This window comes from Mandrillus leucophaeus, unplaced genomic scaffold, assembly GCF_000951045.1.
Source record: "Mandrillus leucophaeus isolate KB7577 unplaced genomic scaffold, Mleu.le_1.0 Scaffold105, whole genome shotgun sequence".
NCBI lineage: Eukaryota > Metazoa > Chordata > Mammalia > Primates > Cercopithecidae > Mandrillus > Mandrillus leucophaeus.
The window spans coordinates 942,096-964,293 of record NW_012098654.1 but is presented as its reverse complement, the minus strand read 5'-3'; the positions used below and the strand labels follow the sequence as shown (position 1 = coordinate 964,293).

At 59.6% G+C, this 22,198-nt stretch overlaps 3 protein-coding genes across 9 annotated transcripts in view; 2 read left to right on the top strand and 1 right to left on the bottom strand.

The window, feature by feature from the left end:
* The window catches only part of PLEKHG5 (pleckstrin homology domain containing, family G (with RhoGef domain) member 5), a 60,999-nt gene extending 50,777 nt beyond the window's left edge, over nt 1-10,222 (top strand). For both annotated transcript variants that reach the window (XM_011981274.1, XM_011981282.1), the window contains 19 exons: nt 409-538; nt 2,014-2,119; nt 2,529-2,589; nt 2,822-2,913; nt 3,383-3,517; nt 3,818-3,971; nt 4,522-4,725; nt 4,802-4,987; nt 5,353-5,448; nt 6,179-6,229; nt 6,350-6,499; nt 6,887-6,997; nt 7,105-7,254; nt 7,346-7,483; nt 7,632-7,751; nt 8,295-8,427; nt 8,521-8,636; nt 8,730-8,923; nt 9,391-10,222. In XM_011981274.1, coding sequence (XP_011836664.1) covers nt 409-538; nt 2,014-2,119; nt 2,529-2,589; nt 2,822-2,913; nt 3,383-3,517; nt 3,818-3,971; nt 4,522-4,725; nt 4,802-4,987; nt 5,353-5,448; nt 6,179-6,229; nt 6,350-6,499; nt 6,887-6,997; nt 7,105-7,254; nt 7,346-7,483; nt 7,632-7,751; nt 8,295-8,427; nt 8,521-8,636; nt 8,730-8,923; nt 9,391-10,156 — 3,093 coding nt within the window. In that variant the 3' untranslated portion in view covers nt 10,157-10,222. The remainder of the gene's footprint in view (nt 1-408; nt 539-2,013; nt 2,120-2,528; nt 2,590-2,821; nt 2,914-3,382; nt 3,518-3,817; nt 3,972-4,521; nt 4,726-4,801; nt 4,988-5,352; nt 5,449-6,178; nt 6,230-6,349; nt 6,500-6,886; nt 6,998-7,104; nt 7,255-7,345; nt 7,484-7,631; nt 7,752-8,294; nt 8,428-8,520; nt 8,637-8,729; nt 8,924-9,390) is intronic.
* A 1,534-nt stretch (nt 10,223-11,756) lies between these two features.
* Nucleotides 11,757-16,786, top strand: TNFRSF25 (tumor necrosis factor receptor superfamily, member 25). 6 transcript variants are annotated; one of them, XM_011981234.1, is made up of 10 exons: nt 11,757-11,909; nt 12,437-12,557; nt 12,775-12,909; nt 13,276-13,443; nt 13,540-13,618; nt 14,840-14,895; nt 14,994-15,101; nt 15,310-15,347; nt 15,775-15,955; nt 16,188-16,785. In XM_011981234.1, exons 1-10 carry the CDS (start codon nt 11,871-11,873, stop codon nt 16,514-16,516), a joined length of 1,254 nt encoding a protein of 417 aa, XP_011836624.1. In that variant the 5' UTR covers nt 11,757-11,870; the 3' UTR covers nt 16,517-16,785. The 6 variants fall into 6 exon arrangements, with proteins under 6 accessions (XP_011836624.1, XP_011836615.1, XP_011836640.1 ...); XM_011981225.1 differs by having other exon boundaries at nt 11,770-11,909; nt 14,820-14,902; nt 16,188-16,786; XM_011981244.1 differs by having other exon boundaries at nt 11,781-11,909; nt 15,313-15,347.
* Nucleotides 16,579-22,198, bottom strand: part of ESPN (espin) — a 49,454-nt gene continuing 43,834 nt past the window's right edge. The window contains exons 12-15 of the mRNA XM_011981594.1: nt 20,953-21,032; nt 20,846-20,857; nt 16,956-17,897; nt 16,579-16,769 (exon numbers count right to left, since the gene is read on the bottom strand). Coding sequence (XP_011836984.1) covers nt 17,750-17,897; nt 20,846-20,857; nt 20,953-21,032 — 240 coding nt within the window. The 3' untranslated portion in view covers nt 16,579-16,769; nt 16,956-17,749. The remainder of the gene's footprint in view (nt 16,770-16,955; nt 17,898-20,845; nt 20,858-20,952; nt 21,033-22,198) is intronic.

The window sequence follows — 22,198 nt, the reverse complement described above, 5'->3', positions numbered from 1 at the left end:
CGGGCGTGGTGGTATGTGCCTGTAATCCCAGCTACTGGGGAGGCTGAGGCTGGAGAATTGCGTGAACCCGGGAGGCAGAGGTTGCAGTGAGCTGAGATCAAGCCACTGCACTCCAGTCTGGGTGACAGAACGAGACTCTGTCTCAAAAAAAAAAAAGGTGGAGACAAAATAACCACGTGTTGGTGTGCGCATGGGGGAATGATCCAGCAGAGGGGAAACTTGATGATGTGGGAGACGGGGGACTGCTGGGGGGTGTCCCCTCACCCTGGATCGAGGGATGGATCCATTAGGGAGAGCTGGCCCAGGTTGGAGCAGGGCGGTTCATTCTAAGTCCCTGCAGCCCTGAGCCGGGGTCGGGGGATGTGGTGGAGCTCGTGGACCTCCTGAAGTCTTCTGTCCCCACCCCAGGTATGTCACCACGCCGACTGCCAGCAGCTGCACCGCCGGGGACCCCTCAACCTCTGCGAGGCCTGTGACAGCAAGTTCCACAGCGCCATGCATTATGATGGGCATGTCCGCTTTGACCTTCCCCCACAAGGTGAGCACAGGCGGGAGCCACAGCTCAGGCCCCCAGAGCTCCTGTGGCAGTGTTTCAGTCACCGTTGGAACCATGCTAGGGCATCCTAAGGACAAGTCGACTGTACATAATGAAACCCGAGTATGTCACAGTTCCTTTTGTTCCAAATGTTTTTTAGCAAGAGAAAAAGTCCATGACCCTTCCAGAGGCAGGCCTTTCTCTATCTGGTGCTGTGTTCTCACTGGCTCTCACCTCCCGCAGCTGCTCCTGCCCCTGGCCTGTGGCCCACAGAGAAGGCCCCTTTCTTTCTAGTTCTGCCTGTCCTCAGGGCAGGGGACTTCTGGACAAGTCCTCCAAGCCAGGCTGTGGGCCTAGCAGAGGCAGTGTGGAGTGGGGTGGTCAGATCAGGAGGCACTTGTAGCAGGAAATAAGAAATTCCTCTTGCTGAGCAGGGACCCAGCTCAGGCCCACCGTCAACTGCCTCTGGAGGGCTGGCTTGCAGGCACCCAGGTCTGGTGAGAAATGCCAGCCCCTGTGTCCTTTCCCAGCTGATCAGAGGAACAAAAGGATTCTTCTGGTTGGGCACGGTGGCTCATGTCTGGAATACAAAAAATACAAAAATTAGCCAGGTGTGGTGGCACCCGCTTGTGGTCCCAGCTCCTTGGAGGCTGAGGCGGAAGGATTGCTTGAACCCAGACAATGGAGGCTCCAGTGAGCCATGATCGTGCCACTGCACTCCAGCCTGAGCGATGGAGGGAGACCCTGTCTTAAAAAACAATAAACAAACAAAAGGATTCTCTCCCTCTGCCAGGGCCCCTTGGGAATTCAGGTGTGGTCACAGCATGGGGGAGGGGAGGCCCGGAAGACAGACCCACGGACTTTGGTCCCTTCCCTGACAACCCCAGAGGCAGGACTTCCTTATCCTTATTTTATAGAAGGGTAAATTGAGGCCACAGGTGGGTTTGCTTTTGGGGTGGAGCTTTACCATGGGTGTTATCCCAGGGCCTTTGTGTCCTTTTGGGTCTGTGGGGATAGACAGCAGTGACTGAGGCCACGTGAGGGGGCTCACACCTGTAACCCCAGCACTTTGGGAGGCTGAGGTGGGTGGATCACTTGAGGTCAGGAGTTTGAGGTCAGTCTGGCCAACATGTTGAAACCCTGTCACTACCAAAAATACAAAAAAATGAGCTGGGCATGGTGGTGCACGCCTGTAATCCCAGCTACTCGAGAGGCTGAAGCACGAGAATCGCTTGAACTCAGGAGGCGGGGATTGCAGTGAGCTGAGATCACGCCACTGCACTCCAGCCTGGGTGACAGAGTGAGACCCTGTCTCAAAACAAAAAACATTGGCTGAGCCCCTCTCCTCACAGAACTGAAGGGCCCTCGCTACCTTTCATCTGGGGGTTCCAGGGTAACACTGTGGTCCGTCTGGAGGCGGCCATGCTGCAGGCTAAGGAGGGGCGGAGAGGCACAACCCCCTCCCGCTTTCTCCCAAGGCTCTGTCCTTGCCCGGAACGTGTCCACCCGGTCATGCCCGCCACGCACCAGCCCCGCGGTGGACTTGGAGGAGGAGGATGAAGAGAGCTCTGCGGATGGCAAAGGGTAGGTGAGGGGTGAGTGGGCAGAGAGATACCTGGGGGGGCCCCAAGGCTGGGTCTCAGATCAGACATTCAGGACCAGATGCTTTGGTGCCCTCTCCGAGTAAGGCTGACGGGCAGACCTCTCCCCACCCCTGTGGCTGCCCTGACTACGGGAAGAGGCCACCCAGCCTGGGCCAGCGTCCAGGGCGCTTGGGATCCTGGCCCACACCAGACCAGGTACCGTTCGGTGTGACTCCCATGTTGGCCACCAGAGGGCGCACAGCCCCATTCGGGCCTGGCAGGGTTGAATCCACGCGGGTTACCTGTCACCTGGGGTGAGCGAGGGGTGGGGAAGCCACAGGCCCACTCGCCGCCCACGCTGGTGAGGGCCACCCACACCTCCAGCCTCTGCCCTCCCTGCTTCCCTGCAGGGACCGGAAGAGCACAGGCCTGAAACTCCCCAAGAAGAAAGCAAGGAGGAGACACACGGATGTGAGGAGCATCCCCGGGACGGCACATGGGAGCTCCCGACAGCCTGCGCCCTTCCCTGAGCCTGGGCCTCTCTCCGGGACTGGGGTGGGGAGGTCTGCATCCCAGGCTGCAGAGGCCTGGGAGATCACTGGGTTCCCTTTCTTGCTGGGGTTCCCATCCCAGACCGGAGGGTGGGGAGGAGGATGGGGAGGAGAAGCTCACAGCTCCCCCCCGCCCCGCCCCATTCTCTCAGGACCCAAGCAAGGAGTGCTTCACCGTGAAATTTGACCTGAATGTGGATATCGAGACGGAGATCGTCCCAGCCATGAAGAAGAAGTCGCTGGGGTAGGGCTTGGGGGCGTTCAGGATGGAAGTGGGACTGGGAGCAGGGGTGGCCCCATGTCGCAGGTTCCGGGTCTCTGCAGGTGTGACCTGTGTGTCTGTGTGGTGGCCTGTAAGCGAGCACATCCCTGCATGGGCAGACCCGTGTGGGTGTGCACGCCACTGTGAGGGAGTGTGGCGGGGTCTGTGTACTTGTGCGTTTTAATCATGTATGCAGGAGCCAGGCCTGCGTGTGGGCAGGCGTGTGACAGGTCTGCCATGGTGTGCAGATGCGCCTGTGTGAGGACCTCTGCGGGCAGGTGTCTGTGGACCTGCGTGTGATCCCACACAGGCTTCCCTTTTCCGTTGGGAAGGTCGGGGAAGGTGGGGGCAGCTAGGGCTGTGGGTGGGGCAGGGGCTCGTGGGGGCAGGGCCCAAGCTGAAGCGACTGGCTGCCTTGTTCTAACGCACACGCCTCCTGTCCTGGGGGCAGGGAGGTGCTGCTGCCTGTATTTGAAAGGAAGGGCATCGCGCTGGGCAAAGTGGACATCTACCTGGACCAGTCCAACACACCCTTGTCCCTCTCCTTCGAGGCCTACAGGTTCGGGGGACACTATCTTCGTGTCAAAGGTGAGCAGCAGCCTGGGCCAAATGGGGCCGCTGGGGCTGGCGAAGCCTCCTGGAGATGGGCACCTTCCCAGGCTCAGGTTCCCATTGGCTGTGGGCCTGAGCAGCCTCATTACCATACAGGTGTCTCTGCTGGGTGCTGCTTGCTGGGGGGAGAGGCGGGGTCGGGGGGAGGGCTGGCAGGGCACGGCTGTAGGGGAAGGGCAGGCAGGCCTTGGTGTGGATCCTTTGGGGAGAGAGGACTGGGGCCTCCTCCTCCACCAGACCTGGGTACTGAGGATCTCTCGTGGCCCCCACATGCGGCCCCAGCCAAGCCTGGAGATGAGGGCAAGGTGGAGCAGGGCGTGAAGGACTCCAAGTCCCTGAGTCTGCCGATCCTGCGGCCAGCTGGGACTGCGCCCCCTGCCCTGGAGCGTGTGGACCCTCAGAGCCGCCGGGAGAGCCTGGACATCTTAGTGAGGAGGGGGGGGTGTGTCAGGGGAGGGGGTGGGAAGAGCCCCAGGCTGGACCCACAGCCCCTCCTCAGAGGCAGTCACCCTGGGTCTCTCACTTCCCCCTCTTGGGGATTTAATTGCTCCTTCTGGAAAGTGGGGCTGGCTGTGAGAATAAGGGACCCTCTCTCTCTGGACCTAGCGCAAGGTGAGGGCTTGTATCCGAGACTTCTAGTGCCAGCGGGTCAGGGAACCGGTGTGTGCATGTGTGCGTGAGAGAAGTGCCCGGGGCTACAGACCGCCCAGAGCTGTGTTCCAGAGTGCATCTGAGTGTGTGTAACTCTGCGCTTCATGCCTGAAGCTGGGGGACTTGGGGCTGATAGTCTGGGCGTATCTGTGTCTGGACCTTCCAGTCTCCAGACGTGTCTGGGTCCCAGGAGAGGGGACACCCCAGGGTAGAGATGCAGAGACCCTCCTCCATCCCAGGCTGGCCTGAGGCCCTGGAAACCCACCTTGGGGTGGGGCCATGGGGGCTGGCAGGGGGTCCCGGCCCTGACCACTCCTCCCTGGTCAGGCCCCTGGCCGCCGCCGTAAGAACATGTCGGAGTTCCTGGGGGAGGCGAGCATCCCTGGGCAGGAGCCCCCCACGCCCTCTAGCTGCTCTTTGCCCAGTGGCAGCAGTGGCAGCACCAGCAGCGGCGACAGCTGGAAGAACCGGGCGGCCAGTCGCTTCAGCGGCTTTTTCAGCTCAGGCCCCAGCACCAGCGCCTTTGGCCGGGTATGTGGCCCCATCTGCCCAGGGTCAGGCAGCTGGCTGGCCGTGACCGCTGACCCTGACCAGGGTATCCTCCCAGGAGGTAGACAAGATGGAGCAGCTGGAGGGCAAGCTGCACACCTACAGCCTCTTCGGGCTGCCTAGGCTGCCCCGGAGGCTGCGCTTCGACCATGACTCCTGGGAGGAGGATGATGAGGACGAGGATGAAGACAATGCCTGCCTGAGGCTGGAGGACAGCTGGCGGGAGCTCATTGATGGGCATGAGGTGAGTGCGGGCCACAGTGCTGCTCCCTCCTTGTCCCAAAAGGGGACAGCCCTTGGGAGGAGGATCTAGTGATGAGATGTTCCATGGGATGCCCCAAAGAGGCCACTGTTATTATGAGCCCACTTTGGAGACAGAGGCTGGATGAAAATGGTGTGCTGCTTGGCTGTTTCAATGGCAGAGGAGGGCCCAGATCTTGGGTGTCTTGACTGTGATTATTCACGTGGTATCAAGGGTGACCCTGCTCCTCTTGGGACCTCCGTGTCCCCGTTGGGAAGATGAGAAAGCTGCGTGCAGTTTGCTTATCCTCCCTGGCCACCCGAAGGTGCTCCAGGCCTCCTTGTTGACCCGTCCTGCCCTCCCTGTAGAAGCTGACTCGGCGGCAGTGCCACCAGCAAGAGGCAGTGTGGGAGCTGCTGCACACGGAGGCCTCCTACATCAGGAAACTGCGGGTGATCACCAATGTGAGTAGGGGCTGCACTGGTCCCCGTGGTCACCCTGCCCCCCTCTTTCTGGTCTCTTTCTGACAGCCCTCAGCTGAGTGGGAGCCTTTGCAGAAGGAGCAGGTGCCTGGCAATGAGGTGGGGGCAGGAAAGTCAGACAAGGGCTGTGCCCAGGGAGGAGGTGGCTCCTAGGGGAACCTGGGAGGGGGCTTCAGGCAGGTTTGCCAGGTTCAACTGAATTAGCACAGGTGCGGCTTCATTCTTTCACTTTCGTTCAGTGGCTGTTTCCCAACACTTGCTGTGTGCTGGGTGCCCAGCAGCCCACACTCTGGACGGGCCAGAGTGAGCCGGCAGTATAGGGATTTCGGCTCAGGAATGGGAGCACCTGCCCTGGGCTTGGAGCTTCCTGGAGGGAGGAAGCACCCTCAGAGGTGAAATATGGAGGCTGAGCCAGGGCGGAGGTGGAGAAGGGAATTCCAGGCGTGGCTGCAAGGCCAGTCTCCCTGGAGCTTCCCTCCAGGAGGGACCAGGGCAGCGTGACCCCGGGAGGGCTGTTGAAGGCTGGGTCTTTCCTCAGGGTCTGGACTTCCCAGGTGCGAAGGCCAAAGGGTACAGCCTCTGTATCCCTGGCTGCTGTGGGGCCTCCTGGAAAGGGGAAGGGGAAGGAGTGGCTGGGGAGCCTGAGGCCGGGTGGGGCCTTAGGGCTGAGACAACCTCCCGACCCCAGCCACACCATCCCCTGACCCCACAGCTGTTCCTGTGCTGCCTCCTGAACCTGCAAGAATCAGGGCTGCTGTGTGAGGTGCGCTGGGGTCCGGGGGCGGCGGCGGGTGAGGTACCGGGAAGGAGGGCGGGACCTGGACGTGGGGCGGGGCTAACATGGCGGAGGGGCGTGGCCAACCGCACCTCCCGCGGCGCCCAGGTGGAGGCGGAGCGTCTGTTCAGCAATATCCCGGAGATCGCGCAGCTGCACCGCAGGCTGTGGGCCGGCGTGATGGCGCCGGTGCTGGAGAAGGCGCGGCTTACACGGGCGCTGCTGCAGCCCGGGGACTTCCTCAAAGGCTTCAAGATGGTACGGGCGGGGCCTGGCGCAGGCAGGGGCACTAAGGTAGGGCTGGGGCGCTGAAAAGGCTCCACGGCCCGATCCGATCTGCCCAGCATCCCCAACCTCCCCCGGGCCCGTGACCGCACTTGACCTCCTGTGGCCAAGGGTGAGGAATTACGAGGCTGTCGCCCGAGTTTGAGCACCCACCTGGCCATCTACCCCTGCTTCCTGGCCGCGAGTGATCTCTTTGGCTGAGGCTCAGTTTCCTCATCTGGAAACAGGGATCATAAGCTTGCCGCCCCCTTGGGGTGGTCGCCCAAGTGCCCTAAGGAAGCGCTTGCGCAGCGCCTGGTGCGGGCCGGCCCGCAGGGAGCGCGCGGTAACCGGCGCCGTGGTTGTTCTGCCCCGGGCCAGTTCGGCTCGCTCTTCAAGCCCTACATCCGCTACTGCATGGAGGAGGAGGGCTGCATGGAGTACATGCGCGGTCTGCTGCGCGACAACGACCTCTTCCGGGCCTACATCACGGTGAGAGCGTGCGCGCCGTGGGCGGGGGGCGCAGGAGGACGGGACCCTGGGCGGGGCCAGGTGGGGCGGGGCCTGCCCTGAGCCCCGTCCCCACTCCCCCACCGCAGTGGGCCGAGAAGCACCCACAGTGCCAGCGGCTGAAGCTGAGCGACATGCTGGCCAAACCCCACCAGCGGCTCACCAAGTACCCGCTGCTGCTCAAGTCGGTGCTGAGGAAGACCGAGGAGCCGCGCGCCAAGGAGGCCGTCGTCACCATGGTAACCCTGATGGCCGACAGGGGTGGCCTCCCCTGTACGGCTGTCTGCCCCGTCATGAGCCTGGGCCTGAAGCCCCCTCGCCTGCCCCTAGATCGGTTCCGTGGAGCGCTTCATCCACCACGTGAATGCGTGCATGCGGCAGCGGCAGGAGCGGCAGCGGCTGGCGGCCGTGGTGAGCCGCATCGATGCCTACGAGGTGGTGGAAAGCAGCAGCGACGAAGTGGACAAGGTGGGCGTGTGTCTGCGGGGGTTGCCGGCTGGGAGAGAGGAAGGCCAACCTGGCAGGCAGGGTCTTTGCTGGGCATCTCACTGAGGATGCCTAGCTGAGATGGGAGTCAGGCTCCGGCCTCCCCTACACTCACGCCCTCTGTCCCCAGCTCCTGAAGGAATTTCTGCACCTGGACTTGACAGCGCCCATCCCCGGGGCCTCCCCGGAGGAGACGCGGCAGCTGCTGCTGGAGGGGAGCCTGAAGATGAAGGAGGGGAAGGACAGCAAGGTAATTCCAGGGCCACCCCACCCCCATGCCCTGTCCTTCCTGGGGACCCCAGTCACTGGTTCTCAGCTCCCCAGTCACTTGGATGGTGACTCAAGAACTGGTGACCTTGTCATAGTGAATGACAGTTCTCTGTCTGCCATTCACAAATCCAGCAGCAGGGTCCTAGCCCTTGAAGGCACCAGTGGACCCATTTGTGGGTGCCACGTGGGTTCCTGGTGGGAGGGCAGCCACATTCCACAAGTGGGCCAGGAACCCCAGAGGCTGGCTACAGTGCCGTGGCCCCTTCAGGCATGGGGCAGGCTGAGAGATTGCACATGGTGATTTCAAAGTCACCACTCTTCTTTTTAATGTAAACTTGTATTAAGTCATCGACGTACATCTCAGTGAAAGAGAATCATCTTCCTCTTCATTTTAATTTTACTTGAAGGTTCACGCTGGGAGGAGTGTTTGACAAAAACCGAATGCTCCCAGGGGAGGCTGGGGCCACAGTCCCCGGCCCTGACCCTGCTGGCCTCTCTGCACTGCCCCCCCCCCCAACTGCAGATGGATGTGTACTGCTTCCTGTTCACGGATCTACTGTTGGTGACCAAGGCAGTGAAGAAGGCAGAGAGGACCAGGGTCATCAGGCCACCCCTGCTAGTGGACAAGATTGTGTGCCGGGAGCTACGGGACCCTGGTAAGGGGCCCTGGTCCCCCGTTCCTGGTCAGGGACTGTGATAGGTGGGGGCCATCGTCTCTGCTGACACTGACTTGGGCCTTCCCTAACCAGGGTCCTTCCTTCTCATCTACCTGAATGAGTTTCACAGCGCTGTAGGGGCCTACACGTTCCAGGCCAGCGGCCAGGCCTTGTGCCGTGGCTGGGTGGACACCATTTACAACGCCCAGGTGAGCGCAGAGTAGTGAGTGGGTGGGCAGGGCAGATTAGGGAGCTGCTGGTCACAACCCATTCTGCCCCATGTACCGCAACACTGCCTGCAGAACCAGCTGCAACAGCTGCGTGCACAGGAGCCCCCAGGCAGCCAGCAGCCCCTGCAGAGCCTGGAAGAGGAGGAGGATGAGCAGGAGGAGGAAGAAGAGGAGGAGGAGGAGGAAGGCGAGGAGAGTGGCAATTCAGCTGCCAGCTCCCCCACCATCATGCGGAAAAGCAGCGGCAGCCCCGACTCTCAGCACTGGTATGTCTGCTCATGACCACCCAGCACGTCAAACCAGGACAAGTACTCCAGCCCAGGACTCCTGAAGGCCCAGCCACGCTCCCTTCCTCCCAATGGCTTCTTGTCATGAACACTATGGGGGCGGGGCTCTATCTCCCCCAGAGTCCAGGTGGGGTGGGCAGACACCTTTCCACGTGCTGCCTGCTCTGATCCATTTGTGGCAGCTGCCTGGGGTGCTGTGCTGAGGATCCTTAGGGCAGATCCAGCCTTGGCAGGGAAGAGTACTGGGCTCGCTACTGAGGTCTGTTGTGGGCACTGGAGCTGGAAGATCTGCCACACCTGCCACGTGCTGCCATCTCTGAGCCTCTAGCCCCAGGAGGACAGACAGGAGGGCAGAGGGTATAAACCACTGTGCACTGCCCAGCCTGGGGCTGCCTCAGGGCATCTAGGTTTCATGGCCTGGGCTGACTCTGCTCCTGGCCCCACAGTGCCTCAGATGGCTCCACGGAGACCCTGGCCATGGTTGTGGTGGAGCCTGGGGAGACGCTGTCCTCCCCCGAGTTCGACGGCGGTCCTTTCAGCTCCCAGTCCGATGAGACCTCTCTCAGCACCATTGCCTCATCTGCCACACCCACCAGTGAGCTGCTGCCCCTGGGTCCAGTGGACGGCCGCTCCTGCTCCATGGACTCTGCCTACGGCACCCTCTCCCCAACCTCCTTACAAGACTTTGTGGCCCCAGGCCCTGTTGCAGAACTAGTGCCTCGGCCCCCAGATTCCCCACAAGCTCCTTCCCCTCCACCCTCGCCCCGTCTCCGCCGCCGCACCCCTGTCCAGCTGTTAACCTGCCCGCCCCAACTGCTCAAGTCTAAGTCCGAGGCCAGCCTCCTCCAGCTGCTGGCAGGGGCTGGCACTCATGGAACATCCTCTGCCCCCAGCCGCAGCCTGTCAGAGCTCTGCCTGGCTGTCCCAGCCCCAGGTATTAGGACTCAGGGCTCCCCTCAGGAAGCTGGGCCCAGCTGGAATTGCCGGGGGGGCCCTAGCCCTGGCGGTGGTCCTAGGCTAGCTAGCTCCCTGGCCGGGGAACCTGCAGGCTCCCACAGGAAGAGGTGTGGAGACCTGCCCTCGGGGGCCTCTCCCAGGGTCCAGCCTGAGCCCCCACCAGGAGTCTCCACCCAGCACAGGAAGCTGACCCTGGCCCAGCTCTACCGAATCAGGACCACCCTGCTGCTTAACTCCACGCTCACTGCCTCGTGAGTGGCCTGGCCTGGGGTAGGGCAAGTGGCTCAGGGCACTGGCATGGGGGCCCAGTCATGCCTGGGAGCATCGCATTTGGGGAGGGTGATGGCGGAGGGAGCCTGAACCCTGCCCAGTGTCTGGGTGCGGGGGGCTGTGGTGGGCAGTAGTGAAGGGGCCTGAGGAGTGCCGTGGGGAAGAGAGGGTGACCAGAGCCACTCTGAATGGTGTCAGCCAAAGACAGACTCCCTTCCCCACCCTGTAGGGAGGTCTGAGCAGAGGGAGGCCCCCAAGAGTGCCACTGACCAAGAGGCAGTAGACAGCCTGCCTCCTGGGGCGTGCCGGCACCTGCTTCAGTGGCTGCCTCCTGTGTGCATGAGCTGGATGCTGGGAAGGATCCCTGCCTACACCCGGGCCCGATTCGTGCTTTGCCAGACTGGATGGAGTGGAGGCGGCCCAGGCCACAGTACCACCTGACCTGCCCAGGCAGCCCCTCGTCACCTACTTCCCGAAGTTAACAGCTCAACTCGAATCCAGGGCTGGGCTCCCAGGCTGCCCATCCCACTTCTACCCTCACTGGCCTCCAGTGGGACTCGCTCCTGCCTCGCCCCCACCTTCCCAGTCCCACAGGCCACCCCTGGCTTGGGCTAGGTTCTGTAAAGTTACGTATTTATTGAGCTTTTGGTTCTTTTATAAAGACTTGTCTAGACTCCACTGGGAAGAGTCCTTTGCTTTGGGGTCCAGTGACTCGGGGCACTTGAATTCAGGGTGGCCTCTTTGCGTTCCTGTGCCCCTCCACATGCCATGGATGGGCCATGGATAGAGCTTCCCATGGGAAGCACCTGGGAAGTAACGGGGGGTGGGGTGCCACCAGACCAATATCCCCAGACTTCCCCACCTTCAGCCACCATCAGAACCTCTCCCCAGGTGCCCTCCTGGGATTCAGGGCTGAATCTGCCCAGTTCCCACACTCTTAGGAAGGTGGGTCCCCCATGGGGGTCCCTTCAGGTACTTTTTTTTTTTTTTAAGACAAAGTCTTACCCTGTTGCCCAGGTTGGAGTGCAGTGGTGTGATCTCGGCTCACTGCAACCTCTGCCTCCCGAGTTCAAACGATTCTCCTGCCCCAGCCACTTTAGTAGCTGGAACTGCACGTATGCACCACCACGCTGGGCTAATTTTTGTATTTTAAGTAGAGATGGGGTTTCACCATATTGGTCAGGCTGGTCTCGAACTCCTGACCTCAAGTGATCCTCCCGCCTCAGCCTCCCAAAGTGCTAGAACTACAGGCCTGAGCTACTGCGCTTGGCCCCTTCCGGTACTTTTGGCCCAACCCCCTCCATGGCTGGGGGCGCGGAGGCGGAGAAAGAAGTCGCTTGCCCTGGCTCTACTTTGAAGTGTTTCTCAGGGTTGGGGCGAGAGTCGGGGTAGGGACCGGGATGCAGCTCCATCCTGTGTCCCTGGTCGCAGCAGGCAGCCCAGCGCTTCGCGTGTTCTCCTTGGCCTTTCCGCTTCTGCCAAATGAGTTCAGGTCTAGGCCGAGCAGAGGGGGCACCCGGTCGGACTCGGTTGGCCTCGGGTGGCCCCGCCTCCCCCCGCCCGCCAGGCGGGCCCTTCTCGACGGCGCGGGGCGGGCCCTGCGGGCGCGGGAGTGAAGGCGGAACCACGACGGGCAGAGCGCACGGAGCTGGGAAGCCCCTGGGCGCCCGTCGGAGGGCCGAGCGCGGCGCCGAGGGCCATGGAGCAGCGGTCGCGGGGCTCCGCGGCGGTGGCAGCGGTGTCTACGGTGAGTTGAGACGCAGGAGGCGAGGGGCAGCTTTGAGCCTTGTCCCAAGAGCCTCCGTGAAGGAAGGGGCCCCGGGCGCAGTCTCCACTCCAAGCCTCCCTGTGGCTGGGCTGGCCACCCCTTCCAACCTCGTTAGAGGCTCCACCAGGGCGTAGCCCTTCCACTGAGAGGAAACTCCTCCCAGGAGGGTCTGGGGGCCCCAGGTAGAGAATGATCAGTGTCCCTCCCCCAACAGAAAGCATGGGTGGGGGTGTGGGTGCTGCCGTGTCCCTGCCCTGGTGGACGGGAAGCTTGTGAGAGGCTGGAAGAGCCCCTTCCTCTGGCTCTCTGAAACCTGGTGTGTGCACAGGGGGAAGGAAGTTAGTCTCGTCTCCACCCATGGGCACCCCTTCTGCGGGGGGCCTGGGAAGTGGGCTGTTCTGTGGGCAAATGCTGGGGCCTCTGAAATGGCGGAGACCCGGCAGGGAGAGGCCCCACGTGGGCAGCTGCACTGAGAGTCAGCAGCACCTGTCCCCCAGGCGCTCCTCCTGGTGCTGCTGGGGGCCCGGGCCCAGGGCGGCACACAAAGCCCCAGGTGTGACTGTGCCGGTGACTTCCACAAGAAGAATGGTGTGTTTTGTTGCAGGGGCTGCCCAGCGGGTAAGTGGCCACAGGGGTGGGAGAGGCATGGGACAGACAGGGCTGGAGAGGTGGCGGGCAGGCCAGGGAGGTAAGAGGAGGCTGGCAGGGGAGGTAGGGGTAGGCTGACAGAGAAGTAGGGAGCTGGAGAGAAAGAGGGAGGGAGGGCAGGGTGGGAAGCAGGTTGAGGGTTGCTGGGCAGCCCCTCTGCCTGCCTGACCCCTGCCTGGTTCCACAGGGCACTACCTGAAGGCCCCTTGCACGGAGCCCTGTGGCAACTCCACCTGCCTTCTGTGTCCCCAAGACACCTTCTTGGCCTGGGAGAACCACCATAATTCTGAATGTGCCCGCTGCCAAGCCTGTGATGAGCAGGGTGAGGGGCTTCTCAGTGCTTGGCAGGGGGTTCCTAAGGACAGGCCTTTCTGAAGGAAGTGGCTGGCTTGGGCCCAACCTTGGGGTGTGAGGGTCCTGCACCCACCCTTGCCAGAACCCTCCACCCTGATCCTCCTTCAGGGTGCCCTTGCCCCTTCCCTCTTCCTGGTGACCTTTCCATCTCTCCATGTGCCTTGGCCTCTGGTCGGCCTCAGTCTCTGAGCTTCTCTCTTTTTTAGGGTAGCCCTGCACCTGTCTCTCACCTATTCCTGTCTCCATTATCTTGGGGGCGGGGGTCTGCCTCTGCCTCTCTATGGGAGCCTTTGGCCCTAACTCTCCACTCTCCATCTCCCTGCACCCCCACCAGCCTCCCAGGTGGCACTGGAGAACTGTTCAGCTGTGGCCGACACCCGCTGTGGCTGTAAGCCAGGCTGGTTTGTGGAGTGCCAGGTCAGCCAATGTGTCAGCAGTTCACCCTTCTACTGCCAACCATGCCTAGACTGCAGGGCCCTGCACCGCCACACACGGCTACTCTGTGAGTACCCCCACCCAGGGCTATCTACTCCCTGACCCACTTCTCTGCCTGCCCTACTCCTGTTCCATGCTGACGCATGCCTCTCCTGGACTGCAGGTTCTCGCAGAGATACTGACTGTGGGACCTGCCTGCCTGGCTTCTATGAACATGACGATGGCTGCGTGTCCTGCCCCACGTAATACCTAGCTGTCTTGGGATGGAAGGAAGGGCAGCTGGGAGCAGGGCAAGGGCCTGGGGTGGGGCAGGTGCTGCTGGTTCAGGAATAGGAAGAGGGGACAGGGAGGAGGGAACTTGGCCCTGTGTTGGATGGGCCCCACTTCAGGCAAACTTAGATGGTAAAAGAGAAATCTGCATCCTCCTTAGCCAGATAAATAAGGGTATATGCCTTCCCTTTCAGCCAGCATTCCCCTCAGTGATCCTTCTAGCCAGGTATTACAGATGATTTGTCACTTTTACAGACAGTCACATTGATACAGCTTTAAAACTTGGGCTGAAGGAGGTTGATGCTGCAGTGAGCTATGATCGTGCCACTGCACTTCAGCCTGGACAACAGAGCAAGATCTATTAAATAAACAAATATTAAATCTATTAAATATTAAATAAATATTAAATATATTAAAATAAATAGATAAATACAAAGGGCTGAGAGTCAGGATTGTGCTGCTAGTTCTCTAGGGGATCTTGGGCAAGTTTAGAGAATTCACATCTCTGATATGTGGTGTCCCTTTCTCAACATGGGATGTTAGCAGCTTCTTCACAGGCCTTTGATCAGAGGTAAGGGACTTTCTGTATCTGTTCAAGTCTTTTTTTTTTTTAGATGGAGACTTGCTCTGTCACCCAGACTGGAGTGGCTCACTGCAACCTCAACCGCCTGGGTTCAAGTGATTCTCCTGCCTCAGCCTCCCAAGTAGCTAGGACTTCAGGCGCCCACCACCATGCTGGCTAATTTTTTGTATTTTTAGTAGAGACAGGGTTTCACTGTGTTAGCCAGGATAGTCTCGATCTCCTGACCTCATGATCTGCCCGCCTCGGCCTCCCAAAGTGCTGGGATTACAGGTGTGAACCACCGCACCCGGCCTTCATTCAAGTCTTTATTGAATATCTCCTATGTTCTACACACTGTTCTAGGTGCTGGGGATGCAACAGGGAACAAAATAGGCAAAATCCCTGTCCTTTTGGGGTTGACATTCTAGTGACTCTTCATATAGTCTAGAAGCTGCTCAATGAATAGTGTCTGTGGTTGTTATCGGGGCACAATGACAGGAACATTCTTGGGAAGAGTGAGGCTCACAGGAGAGAGGCCTGGGGAGGGAAGAGTCTCCAGGATGGAGCAGTCTTGGGGAGCCCCTCCTGGCATGCACCCCCTCATCCCTCAGGCCACCCCCGTCCCTTTCAGGAGCACCCTGGGGAGCTGTCCAGAGCGCTGTGCCGCTGTCTGTGGCTGGAGGCAGAGTAGGTGGTGTGCTGGGAATGCGAGTGGGAGAACTGGGATGGGCCGAGGGGAGGCGGGTGAGGGGGGCTACCACCCAACACCCACCAGCTGCTTTCAGTGTTCTGGGTCCAGGTGCTCCTGGCTGGCCTTGTGGTTCCCCTCCTGCTTGGGGCCACCCTGACCTACACATACCGCCACTGCTGGCCTCACAAGCCCATGGTTACTGGTAAGTACACAGACCCACACACACACACACACACGCACGCAGAAGCCTGGGGTCAGGATGGGTAGCCCAGAGTCTACTCAACCCTGATACAGAAGGGGAAACTGAGGCAGGGGGTGCGGGGTGCAGAGGAACCCTAGAGGAGGCGTACCAGCACCCAGGTCCAGGAGGCTTGCCTGGTCGCTGACCGTCCTGTCTCTGTGTCTGTCAGCAGATGAAGCTGGGATGGAGGCTCTGACCCCACCACCGGTAAGAACCTCACTGTGTGATTCTGGGCTGCCTTCTGGAGCTGGAAGATCAAGCCTTATTGTGATCCCCAGAGCTTGGCACGTGGCTAGCACAGGGTAGACCTAGTAGACAGAGGTGTTGCGAGCTGGGTCCTGCACTCAAGGGGTGTCAGTCAGCTGGGGTTCAGACTTGTACACAGGAGCTAACAGTTCAATGGAAGGAGAGCCCCATGGTGCTGGGGGACAAGAGGAAGGAGGCGGGGGCAGGGGACTTGAGGCAGAAGCAAGAGTTCTGCTGGGCCACAGTGAGAGCTGGGCCAACTGTGGGAGGTATCACTGCGGGAGTGTCTGCTGACTGAACCAGGGACTGTTCCCTCCTGGAGAGGCACTGCAGGTAAGGGGCCTTACTTGACAAGCAGGGCTGACCTGGGGTCCCTCTTGGCTTCCAGGCCACCCATCTGTCACCCTCCGACAATGCCCACACCCTTCTAGTACCTCCTGACAGCAGTGAGAAGATCTGCACCGTCCAGTTGGTGGACAACAGCTGGACCCCTGGCTACCCCCAGACCCAGGAGGCGCTCTGCCCGCAGATGACATGGTCCTGGGACCAGTTGCCCAACAGAGCTCTTGGTAAGGGACATCAGTGGCCTGAGGCCTTGACCCCATTCTCCTGTCTGCGGTGGGAAGTTGTGGTTTCACAACGTGTTCCCTTTCTGCCCCCTAACTGACCGGGTCCGCCCCCTGTGCCCTGACCCGCGGGATCCAACGGGCTTCAGGCCTGGGGTACCCGCACGAACGCCCCTGACTCCACCTCCCGACCGCGGCCCACGTACCCCATTGGCTCTCTCTGGCCCTGCCCCAGGCCCCATTCCTGCGTCCACACTCTTGCCAGAGTCCCCAGTCGGCTCGCCCACCATGATGCTGCAGCCGGGCCCGCAGCTCTACGACGTGATGGACGCTGTGCCAGCACGGCGCTGGAAGGAGTTCGTGCGCACCCTGGGGCTGCGCGAGGCGGAGATCGAAGCCGTGGAGGTGGAGATCGGCCGCTTCCGAGACCAGCAGTACGAGATGCTCAAGCGCTGGCGCCAGCAGCAGCCCGCAGGCCTGGGCGCCGTCTACGCGGCCCTGGAGCGCATGGGGCTAGACGGCTGCGCGGAGGACTTGCGCAGCCGCCTGCAGCGCGGCCCGTGACACGGCGCCCACTCGCCACCTAGGCCTCTGGTGGCCCTTGCAGAAGCCCTAAGTACAGTTACTTATGCGTGTAGACATTTTATGTCACTTATTAAGCCGCTGGCACGGTCCTGCGTAGCCGCACCAGCCGGCCCCACCCCTGCTCGCCCCTATCACTCCAGCCAAAGCGAAGAAGCACGAACGAATGTCGGGAGGGGGTCAAGACATTTCTCAGTTTCTCGGCCGGAGTTTGGCTGAGATCGTGGTATTAAATCTGTGGGAAAAAAAAATGGCTTCTTGGCGTTTCTGCGGGGCTGGGGTGTTAAGTGGCCTGGACTTTTCTCGAGGGAGTCGAAGGGGACGGGAATCTTGTCACCCCGGGGTTTGGCACCCATGGTGGAGTCCAGTGTGGCCTTAGCTCCCAAGCCTGCCCCTCCCGAGTCCACTCTGGTCCAATTACTCCCAGAAGAGAGCAAGTCGCGGCCACAGCGAGTGATGAGAGCGCTTTAATGGGGCTGCGAGGAGGCGGGGACAGGGTCGGGATGGGGTGCAGCAGTTACAGACACAGGGTCAGGGCCCCTCATCCTCCACTGACTCCACCCGGGCAGTGAAAGGGTCCTGGCAGCGAGTGGGTCTGGCTGGGGACGGGGCGTAGACTTGAGGGAGGTGGGGTCCCAGGGGCCCCAACTGAGGCCCGACAGGCAGTTTTCATCTTTCTGGTAAACAAATGACTGAGAGGAAACCCTCGGCGGGGATAAGAAATGAGGCCCGGGCTAGGCCGGGCACAGATCTGGGTCAGGGACGGAGGGAAAACCCCTTCCCCGAGCTCGGGGCCTGCCTCCACCCAGGATGCGCCAGCGACGCCGGTTCCGGGGTGCGGGGGAGGGGACTGCATCCTGGAGGGGGCTGAGCCCCGCAGGAAAACAAAGTCACCACCCACAGGGCTGGGGAGAGCTCTTCACTCTTTGATATTCAACGAACATGCAAATATATGTAAGTCGGCATGCAAATAAGCAGCATTTTTTGTTGTTTGCATCAGCAGCTTGGGCACTTATTCTGGGCAACTGGGGCGGCGTGTGCACTCCAGTGTTGCCAAGGGCTGGGGATGCGGGGCCAGGATGGGGAGTCGGGGGGGTTCCAGCGCAAGAGGGGTGGGCTGTGCGGCTCCCAGCCCTTCCGCCGGGGCCTGGCTGGCTGGGGCTGGGGCGGGGAGCCCCTCCGAGCTGCAAGGCTGCGGGCAGGAGGCCACGGCCTCTAGTACTTAGCGATGTCCCCCTTCTTCAGGATGACCTGTCGCTGCCAGGGCGCCAGCTTGCTCTCATCGTAGCCCAGCGTCCGCAGCTTCTCTGACTGCTCCTTCTCCCGCCGCAGCTCCTCCTGCTTCTGTCGCTCCTCCTCTTTCCTGAGGCGGTGGGGGAGGGGGGGCAGACCCGGTGAAGTCTGGGGCCAGATACCCAGGCTGGCAGAAAGGGTGGGGCCAGGCACCAGGCAGAGGCCAGGTCACCCATGCAAGGGGAGGGTTACTGAGGGCGCGGGCTGGGTTGCTGAAGACAGAGGGGCTAGATTGGGGGCAGAATGGGGTTATTGGAGCACAGGGGAGCTGTGTGAGTGGGAGGCTGAGGCTGTATTATTGTGGGCTGGGGTGTTACTGGAAACAGAGGTGCTGGGTCACTGTGTGGCACCGTGTGAGGAGGTGGTGTTGCTGGGGTGCAGCAGCAAGATTACTGGGATCAGGACTTCAGTTGTTGGGGAGCTGTCAATATGAAGTATTGAGGACTGGGGTGGGGCTGCTGGGGACCAGAGAGACTACATAATTGAGAGACAGGGACTGAGAATTAGAGACAGGTTATTAGAACGTAGAGGGTAGATCTGCCCTGTTGACAGAATAGTCACTAAGCACATGTGGCTGCTGAGAATTTGAGATGTGGCTGGTCTAAACTGTGATGGATTGCAGGTGTAAAATGTGCATGATATTTCAAAGACTAAGTTTTATTATTATTATTATTATTTGAGACAGGGTGGAGCACAGTGGTCAGATCATGGCTCACTGCAGCCTCGACCTCCTGGGTTCAAGTCATCCTCCCACCTCAGCCTCCCAAGTAGCTGGGACCACAGGTGTGTGCCACTACGCCCAGCTAATTTTTTTTCTTTTAATTGAGTCGGAGTCTCGCTCTGTCACCTAGGCTGGAGTGCAGTGGCATAATCTCAGCTCACTACAACCTCCACCTCTGAGGTTCAAGCGATTTTCCTGCCTCCGCCTTCTGAGTAGCTGGGATTACAGGTGCGTGCCACCATGCCCAGCTAATTTTTGTATTTCTAGTAGAGACAGGGTTTCACCATGTTGGTCAGGCTGGTCTCGAACTCCTGACTTCAAGTAATCTGCCTGCCTTGGCCTCCCAAAGTGCTGGGATTACAGGTGTGAGCCACTGAGCCCGGCCTGCCCAGCTAATTTTTTAATTATTTTTTTGAGATGGAGTCTCCCTCCATTGTCTAGGCTGGAGCACAAAATGGTGCTATCCCAGCTCACTGCAACCTCCGCCTCCCGGTTTCAAGTGATTCTCCTGCCTCAGCCTCCCGAGTAGCTGGGATTATAGGCATGCGCCACCACACCCACCTAATTTTTGTATTTTTAGTAGAGACGGGGTTTTACCATGTTGCCCAGGCTGGTCTTGAACTCCCGACCTCAGGTGATCTGCCCGCTTCAGCCTCCCAAAGTGCTGGGATTACAGGTATAAGTCACTGCGCCTGGCCCCACGAAGCTAATTAAAAAAAAATTTTTTTTGCATGCCTGGTGTGGTGGCTTGCGCCTGTAATCCCAGTACTTTGGGAGGCTGAGGTGGGTAGATCACCTGAGGTCAGGAGTTGGAGATCAGACTGACCAACATGGCAAAACCTGGCCTCTCCTAAAAATACAAAAATTAGCCGGGCATGGTGGTAGGTGCCTATAATCCCAACTACCTAGGAAGCTGAGGCAGGAGAATCGCTTGAACCCAGGAGGTAGAGGTTGCAGTGAGCCAAGATCATGCCATTGCACTCCAGCCTGGGCAACAAGAGCGAAACTCTCTCTCAAAGAAAAAAAAAGAAAGGCCAGGCGCGGTGGCTCATATCTGTAATCCCAGCACTTTGGGAGGCCGAGGCAGGCGGACCACAAGGTCAGGAGATCGAGACCATCCTGGCTAACATGGTGAAACCCTGTCTCTACTAAAAAAAAATGCAAACAAATTAGCTGGGCGTGGTGGCCGGCGTCTGTAGTCCTAGCTACTTGGGAGGCTGAGGCAGGAGAATGGCCTGAACCCGGGAGGCAGAGCTTGCAGTGAGTTGAGATCGAGCCACTGCATTACAGCCTGGGCGACAGAGTGAGACTCCATCTCAAAAAAAAAAAAGAAAAGAAAAGAAAAAAGAAAAAAAGACCAGGCGTGGTGGCTCACGCCTAAAATCCCAGAACTTTGGGAGGCTGAGGCGGGTGGATCACTTCAGGTCAGGAGTTTTGAGACCAGCTTGGCCAACATGGTGAAACCCCGACTCTACTAAAAATACAAAAATTAGCTGGGTGTGGTGGCACATGCTTGTAATCCCAGCTACTCAGGAGGCTGAGGTAGGAGAATCGCTTGAACCCAGGAGGTGGAGGTTGCATGAGCCCAGATCACCACGGCACTCCAGATTGGGTGACAAGAGTGAAACTCCGTCCCCCCAAATTTTTTTTTTTTTTTCCAGAATGAGGTCTCACTGCATTGCCCAGGCTGGTCTCAAACTTTGGGGCTCAAGTGGTCCCCCTGCCTTGGCCTCTCAAAGTGCTGGGATTACATGTGTAAACCACCATGCCTGGCCAAAGACTTATTTTACAAGAGGAATATAAAACATCTCACTAATTTTCATATTGATTATGTGTCAAAATAATATTTTTGATATTTTGTGTCAAATAAAACAGTACTAAAATTAAGCTCACCTATATCCTTCTACATTTTCACTGTGGCTACTAGAAAATTTTAAATTGCATCTGTGGCTCACATTATATTTCTACTGGACAGCACTGGGCTGGGTGAGATTACTAGGGGCAGAAAATACATTCTGAGGGCCAGTCAAGGTGATTGATACTGGGGTTAGGTTAATTGAAGGGTAGAAAAGGCCATGCTAATAGGAGGCAGGGACTGAATAACTGGGAGCAAAGTTATCAGAGCATGAGAGAGAGATTCTGGGGGACAGTGGGCTGGGGCATTATAAGGAGGAAAGAGGCTTTGTACAAGGACTAAGAGACAGGAGGATGCACTCAAGTTGGTCTGAATGAAGGGATGACCCTCTGCGACCTGGGTGGGGGTAAGGGTGGCAGGTTGGGGCCAGCCCTGCACTCACCGCTTCTGCTCCCTGGAAGGAAAAAGAGAGTGTCACTTGGTCCCTCCACCTCAGAGACGCAGTCAAGACACCCCGCCAGGCCAGCCTCTGCCTGACCCGCAGCTCACCTCTCTTCTTCCAGCTTCTTCCGCAGGAGGTCCCGCCTCCAGGCGGGCATGCTGGCCAGCCGGGCCTCCTCCTCCTCCTCCTGAAACACAACCACAAAGCTTCAGGGCCTGCAGGGGCTGGGAGATAGGGGGTACCCTCAACCTGGGGACCTGAAGGAGTCAGGGTCACAGGAAGATACCCTTTTGATGAACTCCCGTGGGACAAGTGGATGAAGTGCCTGGTCACAGCCCCTCAGAGCTGGCCTCCTTTCCCCTAGTAACCCAGACCCTTGTGTCCTACAGGAGGCACTAGAGAGATCAGAGCTGAGTGGGACAGAAGCAGAGAATAAGTAGCTGGGACCCAGATGTCCTGAGCGTGATTCCCCACAGGGGCAGGTGGCCAATGGCCACAGGCCCAAGACCTCTGGGCAGATGCAGATGTGGGCCCCCGCCCAGCCTCTTGGCTCAGGGAGACTCCGGCTGCCCCTGGCTCCCCTGCAAAGGACCTTCAGCCCATGGTTGCCCTCTTCCCACAAGAGCGGACATGTGCTGTACATTTGTGGGGCTGCAATGACATCGGGGGCAGGTGTGGTGGCCAATGTAGGCAGTTTACAGCAAAGAGTTTTATTTATCGAATGTTACAGAGGAGAAAGGGTCTGTACACGGCACACTTCACACGGAACACTGCACACGAGGCTCTCTTGACCTCAGCCAAGGAGGTAACTGTGAACTCCAGTGGAAAACCGGAGAGCAGGCCACACTGCCACAAGGGGGAGCCGCAGCCCCTCACTCAGAGGGACTTCTGCTGCCTGGCTCCACACAGAGCCCAGCAATGCCACGGGGCCAGAGGAGGACACCTGGTTTGTTCTGTGCGTGCCCTGCCTATGCGACCAACGCCCCGCAGCCTGCCACGATGGGACCTCAGAGGCTGAGGCAGCCTGGTCCTGGGCCCTCCGGGCTGCTCAAGGCCACAGTCCTGGGTTCTTCCTGCTGCTTCCGGCCTCTGGAGGGCGTCAGACAGGCGTCCAGACCCACGTTCAGACGCTGGAGGGTGAACTGCGAATTCCGAATTCCGCTGCTCAGATGTCAAACAGCTCTGCCTCCTTCTCCTTCCAGAAGGAGAAGCTGCGGTCGATGTAGCGGCAGATGTCCTCGTTGCTGAACTCGCCCATCTCAGACACCAGTTCCAAGGGGTCTTCGGCGGGGGCTTCGGAACCAGGAGAGTCTGAGGTCGGGGGAGGCGCAGCAGGCGGGGGCGGCGGCTGCG

What these genes read in the sequence shown, in the direction of transcription:
- TNFRSF25 (XM_011981225.1), top strand. Translation starts at nt 11,871, where the DNA reads ATGGAGCAGCGGTCGCGGGGCTCCGCGGCGGTGGCAGCG. An exon ending in GGCTGCGTGTCCTGCCCCAC is followed by an intron (nt 13,619 to 14,819) that starts GTAATACCTAGC and finishes CTCATCCCTCAG; the next exon opens with GCCACCCCCGTCCCTTTCAG. An exon ending in GGCTGGAGGCAGAGTAGGTG is followed by an intron (nt 14,903 to 14,993) that starts GTGTGCTGGGAA and finishes AGCTGCTTTCAG; the next exon opens with TGTTCTGGGTCCAGGTGCTC.